The sequence below is a fragment of the Ruditapes philippinarum genome, unplaced genomic scaffold (assembly GCF_026571515.1).
Source record: "Ruditapes philippinarum isolate M1 unplaced genomic scaffold, ASM2657151v2 ctg791_1_1_1_1, whole genome shotgun sequence".
In the NCBI taxonomy this organism is placed as follows: Eukaryota; Metazoa; Mollusca; class Bivalvia; order Venerida; family Veneridae; genus Ruditapes; species Ruditapes philippinarum.
Genome location: NW_026861391.1, coordinates 53,650 through 62,494, shown reverse-complemented (window position 1 = coordinate 62,494; position 8,845 = coordinate 53,650). Strand labels below are relative to the sequence as shown.

The 8,845-nt window shown below is 30.1% G+C and overlaps 2 protein-coding genes across 2 annotated transcripts; one reads left to right on the top strand and one right to left on the bottom strand.

The window, feature by feature from the left end:
* The first annotated feature begins 522 nt into the window (after window positions 1–522).
* LOC132715462 (uncharacterized) lies at window positions 523–3,281 on the top strand. Its single transcript, XM_060698464.1, has 2 exons — window positions 523–1,280; window positions 1,469–3,281. Exons 1-2 carry the CDS (start codon window positions 815–817, stop codon window positions 1,864–1,866), a joined length of 864 nt encoding a protein of 287 aa, XP_060554447.1. The 5' UTR covers window positions 523–814; the 3' UTR covers window positions 1,867–3,281.
* Window positions 3,282–6,184: 2,903 nt separating this feature from the next.
* On the bottom strand, window positions 6,185–7,852 carry LOC132715478 (uncharacterized). Its single transcript, XM_060698483.1, has 2 exons — window positions 7,317–7,852; window positions 6,185–6,756 (listed from the first exon to the last, which is right to left on the bottom strand). Exons 1-2 carry the CDS (start codon window positions 7,753–7,755, stop codon window positions 6,344–6,346), a joined length of 852 nt encoding a protein of 283 aa, XP_060554466.1. The 5' UTR covers window positions 7,756–7,852; the 3' UTR covers window positions 6,185–6,343.
* Window positions 7,853–8,845: the final 993 nt, after the last annotated feature.

Sequence of the window (8,845 nt, the reverse complement as noted above, 5' to 3'; positions counted from 1 at the left end):
TTATGTAAATGTTGCTTGAAGTATGTTCCACAAACATGTTAACTTGTATTCTCATTTTTCGCTCTCAAGTTGAAGCAAATTAGCTTTATATTGCAAAAAAATCATTCTGGTCATTGACCAACAGTTTATACTGATAAATGTTTAGAATACAATTAAAAACTGTCTAGAACATGAAAAATAAACAGAAAGAAATAATGGTCTATATTTTAATAAGGTCTGACTCGGACCAGGTACTTTTGTCTACAAGCGTTTATCTCATATTAAATTGCTTGTTCAGTGACTATACAACATAATGTGATATCAGCTAAATGAATTAAACAATCTTATTCGTTTATATGTACAATAGTTTTATATAATTTAAGTATTTTTTAATATCATCCATCATTCTTTTGTAAAACATCCAAGTTAGTTAGTTAAATATAGTTATAATTTTTAAGTATAATGTATTAATAATACTTAAATCGTCAGGTTTCTTGCATTATAAAATTATTATTAAATATTCAATTATACAAGTTTAGAATCATGATGCATATATATAACAAATTTCAATAATATTTGTTAATAAACTAAGAAGTGTGCCAGTGTCGCTTTAACTTTGATAACATAAAAAGTATATCCAACTCTGTACCAGGATTAACTGAAATCAAATCTCTTAATGACGAACGAGATGGATATGGTTTCAAAACACTTGTGTGCCCACCAGACCAGTTTAAAAATGACATATCTAATATTTCAAACTACAAACTTTAGTTTTGGTAATTTATAAAACATCTAAGTGCAAATAGAATAGCACACCCATTCTTTATATGGGACAATGATGGAAATTGGTGTAAGATTTAAACTCGTTATTGCGTTTATTGTCTTGAATCGTGCTTACGTTTGGTCTTCAAATGATAATAATGACATATCTATAAGACTGACAGTTCTTGAGGACATGCTCACAGAAATGGAGAGCATAGTTCGAGAAACAGGTGTCAAAGTACAGAAAGCAGGAGACAAAGTGCAAGACACAGAGGAATTATTAAAGAGAGATTTTTCTCGATTGGAATATTCTACTGAAAGGAAAACAAGAAAACATTTTAGACGGATTATGAAAGAAGTCAGAAAGGAACTTAAACACGATAGCAACTTACTCAATGAAATGATTCATAGCATTGAACAAATCAATTTAAGGATGGTAGATAATCAGACTACAGATTTGACTGACACTGATGATGGTCTCGAAAGAATGAATCACCAGGTAGAGACGAACGTGCATCAAGATATTGCTCATACAGAAGGTATACCATTTTATTATATTAAAGACACATCATTATTTTTTCAATCCGCGTACATAAATGACAGCGTTAAATAAAGATCGAAAACTATTTTCGAAATTCTATTTATTCGTTAATTGTAACAGTATCTCAGACTTACTTTTTCTAGAAAACCTTTTTCACAAATACTACTTTTCTCATTTACGTTTCAGAATCTAGAATTTTGTTCAAGGCTGTAACATTGAATAAACGTCGATATTCTGACGGTGAAACTATAATATTTCCTGATGTAATAACCAACACTGGAGATGGATATAACCCCAGAAATGGCTTATTTGTAACACCACTAGCTGGGACGTATTACTTCACAGTTCAACTGTATATTCTAAAAGGAAGAGCTTTAGATATAGGGATTTATGTCAATGACGAATGTATTGCTTGGGTCAGGTTATCACCAAGGGAAGATTCGTGTGAGAACTTAGCAGTTGTTGCAAACCTGAATCTGGGTGATGTCGTTTACGTGAAACAAATTTTGACTTCATTATCAGATAGCTACAAAGTCGACTCGAATAAATTCTTTAATACATTTTCTGGTGTATATATTCGATAAGTTAATTGTTCAATGTAATTTGTTACCGAAATTTGTTTATACTACATTCAAACAAGCTATATTTTAGTGAATTATGGACCACAACTGTTGATTTGTAGACTTGGGATATAAGTGCATGCGCTACATCATAAAATTCCCAAATATATGTGATCTTCCATTTGTCATAACATGCGCTAGTTTATAATAGTTATTTTTTTCATTATTTCATCAATTTTTAGCCTAGAGTGTTAAACTTAAATGGTGTTGCAGTTATGTATTTACAATTATGGAATTAACGTGCGTATAGCTTAGAATTATATATAAAAATGGTCAATTTGGATTTTCAATATACAAAATGTAGGAATATAATATATTTAAGATTAATTATTAGGTCAGTTGTTACTTCCGTGATCAAGATTCTTAATATACGTCTAAATGTATATACACATTTTAAAATCAAAGTACTGACATGCTGGAAACAAGTTAAACGTGAGGATCTCTTTGAGAACCAAAACGTCAGCCATTAGCCTCAAGAGGGCAAGGACCAGTCAAATTTAGACCAAAACTTGCTCTTGTTTAAAAGCAGAGGAATTCCAATAACAGTCGATTTGGAAAATATTGTTGTTCTTATGCTTTGCTGAACAACGACTTACGAAAGAATGTCTATTGTATTTAAGAAAATAAATTAGAAAAGTTTTATTGTCTTAGGACTGTAAATACACTACTGAGGAAGTTTTATACCGAAGGTTGGGTGGGGGTGGAGATGCATTCGTAATTTTGTTTTTCTGATAACTTTTACGGAATTCTTCTGATAAGTCTTATCCAGCCGGTTGACGATGTCAACGTTACTGAAAACGTTTACCATTACAAGAGAAATAGTCTTGATCATCACTTTTCATATTAATTTTCTCGTATATAATTGAATGATTGTATTCTTGTTAAAACTCAGAATTGTTGAATTGTCAGAATTCACATCCATGAATGACATTGTTAGATGTTGAATACTATTTCGCTCTACTTCAATCTTATATGTCATTATAACGGATGAATTTTATTTCTTTTCATTATTCATGAATATAAATTATTCTTAGTAATGTATAAATGTTTCTCAACTTAATTAAACAGAATTATCAGAATTTCCTGATAGTACATATTGTGTAATATCATTTTTATTTCAAATATATTTCGCGCAATTTTAAGGGAACTTAATTGAGGCCCAATAGCTTAAAAATAATAGATGAATTTCTTACAAAGATCAACTTAAAACACTTAAATCACTTTAAACGGAAATATATGCAAAGTGTAATAAAGAAATTTATTATTTACTCATAAAATTAAATATTGAGAAATATCAATGAAATAAAATTCATATTTTTCACAGTAATAATCTTTTTATTTCACTTCAGCAAAACATATTTTTCCGTATTTTTATTGCTGTCTTGTCTTTCTTCTAAATTCAGCCAGTTCAACATTACAGGGGGAAGATTTTTCGAATTGTGGGGTCAAAAAAAAGAAAAAAATATTATATAATAAACAGAAAATTCATGTTTTTTTTTATAAATACAGGATTTATTTTCATGCCGTGGTATGAAAATTATCACATTTCACTCTTGGCTACTGTCACTGATGAAATGTTTATTTTCATACCACTCGATGAAAATAAATTTTGTATTCATAAAAAACGCTGAATATTCTCTATATGCTCTAAACTAAACTGACGAACACATTTTATGCTATCTATCTATAGTTCTTTTTTGTTTGAGTTAAAAGCGTTTAAACGCTTTTTATTTTTGTGTATTTATCACAATTGAAATAATAAACCTGGACGAACGGACTGAGCGAATGATCTGAACTTTTGGAAGTTATTAGTTCATGCCTTCCTCAAATGGTACATTTCACATGAAAATATATCCAGACCTATCATGCAAAAACGCCTAAGTAGAATCCCTTTATTTATTAATATAAGTTATCACGTTCACTACATAGGATTACATTCTAAAGAAGAAACTCGCAGATAGTGAGCTAATGAACGTGTTTTCAAAACAAATTATAACCAATTGTTTAAAACAAACACAGCATGTGAACGTTCAATATATTATGTTACTGGACACTGTGGTCTTTGTTTTATTCTTTCGTCTACAGTATCAACTGAATGTTTCGACGTCTTTAATTAACAAATAAAACATGGCCTTGAGGGCAATATGCAAGTTTACGGACTATTTGGTCAGACTGAGGAAGGTATATGGCCCGAATCTAAATCCTTTCATCCCTGTTGTTGCTGTCATTTTTACTATTATTTGCTTTCAAATAATTATTTGTTCAGTGTGTGAAATATCTCAAACCCTAGTCGGATTTATTATTATTATTTTTAAGCGATACAGCAAAAAAAATCATGCACCACTTTTGTTATTCAATTTTAGTTAATCAAATTAAAGAGGCAATTTAAGATTTTCACAAACTGTATAAATAAAATTTACATTAAATTAAAGATAAATCATGACTTTTGATCAACATGTAATAAATTTATGCGAAACAAAACAACAATAAATTCAGTAAAAATAATTATTTAACAACAAAATAAAATATTATACCTCGTTTGCATAAGCCCTTCTATATTTAATATGACGTCATCCAGTCAAAATAAGAATTATAGACCGCCCCCTGTCTGTATGCGGTTTATGGACCGGATGACGTCATATTAAATATAGAAGGGCACATGCAAATGAGGTATAATATTAGGAAATACATTTATATGCATGTTAAACTAAGCAGTGTTAAAGATCTTGACAAGGGATTGTGTCTCTATAACAGTTGCTACATCAGCAGCGATGAGTATTATTGTCTTTCAACGCTCCTTTATCTTCAAGAATTTACAATTTCAACTTCATGAATTCACGATTTCAACATACAGAATGCACGATATTAACTTCATACATACAAGATTTTAACTTTATTTATTGACTATCTCAACATACAGAATTCACTATTTCATCTCAATGAATTCAAGATTTTAACGTCTTGACTTCACGAATTCACGATTTCAACTTCACAAAATTCAACTTCATAAATACACGTTCTACTCCGTGAATTCGCGATTTCAACTTCATGAATTCACGATGATAATTCGTGAAGAAGATGAAATCTTGAATGAAGTTTAAATCATGAAGTTCAAAACATAAATTCAGACAATGGAATTACCTTTCCCCTTAAATTCAACAGGTTAATAAGGGGGACTGGAAGAAAGAACATTCTCAGTTCCTGTGTAATCTCAGATCATAAACTCTTTCGATCCATACTGTTAAAAAATTACAATCTGAAAAGAGTCCAGTCCAAAACTCCATTCTGAACATTTTGGAACAGTCTCATTTTTTCTCCAGCTTTGGGTAAATTACATAACAAATTATTCGAACATATCATCATTTTAGCTAGTATGAACATAAGAATTTTCAGTCTGTTGCCCTATATTTCATTTCAGACTTACTGAATATACAGTTTTTTGTATCAAATGATACTCAAATGATACGTCTATTGGCCTGATTAGATTTCTTTTTGGTACATTCAGATTAATTCTATATCATAATTGTACAAATTAAAACTGAAATATGTAACGAAAGATGTATCGTTTTACTCCTTATGGCTATTAAAGTACCATTTGATACTAAATTGTCAATCATTACAGTTAACATAGTTTTTCATAAAAAGACAACAGGGCGACAACAAATGAAGGTCGGATCTAGCAATAAAAAAACAAAGTTATGTACCTAAAGTTACAAATACATTTGTTAAAGATAAAATAGACATTTATTTCTTTACATATTAAATTCAAATGCATATTTTTAAACATAATAATGCATGAAACTGTTAAATGATACTTATAGAAGATATTAAATAAGTGTAGGTTCATTACTAAATTTATTGAACTCGTTGAATAAAGTGATATTATGCTCGCCAGAGGCTAACATAACATAATTTTATTAAACACGTTATATATAATATATAATAAATTATTTATCACAAACCCAAAAATTAAGAATTTTAAACATGAAAAGAGTCATTTTCAATTGACGCACCTATTGTGAAACGCTAACATTTACGCTTGTTTTTATAACGAAAATGATGTCACGTCAAGATATAGGCAAGACCGTGTGATATCATTTTTACGGAGTCGCAAAATCGGCACGGGTATGTGATAAATGGTTGTATTACATATCAATAAAAAGTACACAAGATTGAGATAAACAATCCTAATATACGGTGTTGTCTAAACTAAATGCATATTATTAATATCTTTAAATCTCAGCGTTCATTCGAAAGACTTGAAATATACATGCAAATAAGATCAAATGATATAAATTTATTTTGTTACAACATTACTAAATTAGAATATATATATAGATAAAGTACAAAGAGCATGACACTCAATATATGCAGGCAAAGGTTATATTTAATGTCATATTTCAGGCACAAATATTTCATAATGTTTGAGATGAATCTACAGTTATCTTATCATTGCACCTGAAAAGAAGTTTGAGTTTAACTCATTATCCAATCCACGATCACCTTTAGAGTACAAATGCGTTACTTGTACCACATCTCCCTTTTCCAGGTTTGTTATTCCTTCAAAATTGTAGCATGCGTTATTTCCAGGAGACAGAGATGTAATTGCTATGGTATTTTCACCGTTTACAAATATCCCAGCCTCAATGCGGTAATGATACTTGACATAAAACTGGACAGTGAACAGATATGTGCCTTTCCTCGGCGTTGTGAATAACCCTGTAGTTGAGTTGTAGCCTTCACCAACATTGTATTCTATGTTGGAGAAGATGATGGTTTCCTTTTGCGTGTTTTCCGTGTCTTCTCCGAAAGTTGTCTTTGTTAACTTAGACGCTCTAAACACAACGCCAAAATCTGACAAGAAAATGATTTATTCAGTGTACATTGTACTTCTTTTGTAACTGGGTCTTAAGTACATAGATACCTAAAGTTATTGAATGGAATACCGGTAGACAGGTTGAAATAGTTTTAACTATTTTAAAGAAATAATGACAAATACGCCGCTCAACACAGTTAAATATGTAACACATAAAATTTAACGAAATAAGAATTAATGGTTTAATACAATAGAGAGAAATAAGAATCCCTAAAGAAAGGCCAAAACGGCAAAATTGAAAATGTTGCAGGCTCGGCTTGATTGAGCCTGTTAATGGACGGTACTGTTAAGTGCAAACTACCTTCCGAGCCCCCTAGCACTGGCTTAAGCAGAATTCAACATTTAACATGAAATGGTAAAATTTAAAATTTTGGAACATTCGCAGATGTGTTAAAACAAACAAAAGAGAAACATCAGAATGGAGATCAGAGATAGATACCGACAATAAAAACGAAAATATCTATACAGTTAAAACTGTATATATAAAATACATACACAAAAAATCAAAGGACTTGAACAAGTGATTATGAATATATACCTTCAAATTCCAAAGTTGTATTTAAATCCTGATCAACATCTTCAGTCATTTGATCCATTGAATCCTTTTGGTCTTGTTGCTTTTTGTTATCTTCTTGTTCTCCAGCTTCATTTTCTTTTGGCTCTTGAAGCAGTTTAAAAAGCTTTCTTCGCTCTCTTTTCAAATAATGCTTACTAAATCTATCTTTAATATCTTGCAACTTGTTCCCATCAAATATTTTGTTTAAGTTATAAAACATCTGCTCGAGAGAGTTTTTGTTTTCTTCTAAGTCAGTCTCTGTCATTTCAGCGTTTGACTCTATAGCCTGTAAATCCTCTTTCAGTGCATTTATTCGCCGTTGAACCTTAAGTATCCGATCTTCAAGATCCTCTTGGTGATCTTCCATTTTAATGCAGTGACAATAAAACAACAGCAAAGCTAAAATCTTCATGATATCCATTCTTAATAGATTTTGTTTAAAACCACATGTGAATATGGCGACAATATATAAAATAAATATCAGATATAGAGTAGAGAGAATGTAAATGTACTTTACATCATTTTCACTTCATAACATATTAAATGTAATACTTTACGCATATCATGTTTTTAAAAGAAAGCTTGATTTCATGGTAGACCCTCATCAATTGAAACCGTATATGACAGAACACCTGTTTGCTAAAATATCCATGACAAACAAAAATAAATTAAAGTAATATAAACCATTATGGTACGGTTTATAATATTTTTTTATTTTTTTTTATTTTGCAATGACAGTTTATGAATTGTTACATCAAAAGATACCGTGCCAACATTAAGCTGTATAATGAAAATGAAAACGGCACATTCGTGTCATCATTCTCTCAGTGTCAAGGTCTTAATTTTTTTCTGAAGCTAAATTGTTCATTATGGTAGGGTGACAATCAGGGCCTAGAAAATGATGAACCTGGACAGTCATTGCAACAATGAATGTTATATACCAAAATGTTCATTAATGTCTGTACTATATGAAACCACCGGCATAAATTGGCAAAAATGATGGCGATCAAAGAAATCCAAGATGGCCGCCAAGATGGCCGCCATCATGGAAAAATTTTCAAGAAATATTCTTTAAGCTATACTTTGAATTGATACTATAAATTGTATCAGCCCTTTAGCATTATATTAAAAGAGCTTGCATAATTTTAAACTTATTTTGCTAGTTTTCTGAATCAACGCAGCGTCAAATTTAAGAATAAAGTGAAAAATCATAGAAGATACAGTTAAAAAATGTATATATTGACACAAATCTTATCTATTTTTTAATTAAGATAGATGCTTTACTTTGATTTTTTTTACATTTTTTAAATAAATCTTTATCTTATTTCAAAACCTATGAAAAACATTATGAAAGTTCAAACATGTACATGCATTTAAGAGTGTAGAAACAAGTAGTAACATTATTTGTTAACTAACTTCTTTTATTTTGCATAAACATTGATACATTTGCTTACATAAATGTAAAAATTCAGCAAAACCAAAACAAATATAGTGGTTCAATTTGATAAAAT

Bases quoted from the DNA above. Each gene is read 5' to 3' on its own strand.
- LOC132715478 (XM_060698483.1), bottom strand. From the start codon at position 7,755: ATGGATATCATGAAGATTTTAGCTTTGCTGTTGTTTTATTGTCACTGC. The intron at 6,757-7,316 runs GTATATATTCAT...TTTTCTTGTCAG, and splicing joins TACAACTTTGGAATTTGAAG to ATTTTGGCGTTGTGTTTAGA.
- LOC132715462 (XM_060698464.1), top strand. From the start codon at position 815: ATGATGGAAATTGGTGTAAGATTTAAACTCGTTATTGCGTTTATTGTC. The intron at 1,281-1,468 runs GTATACCATTTT...TTTACGTTTCAG, and splicing joins AGATATTGCTCATACAGAAG to AATCTAGAATTTTGTTCAAG.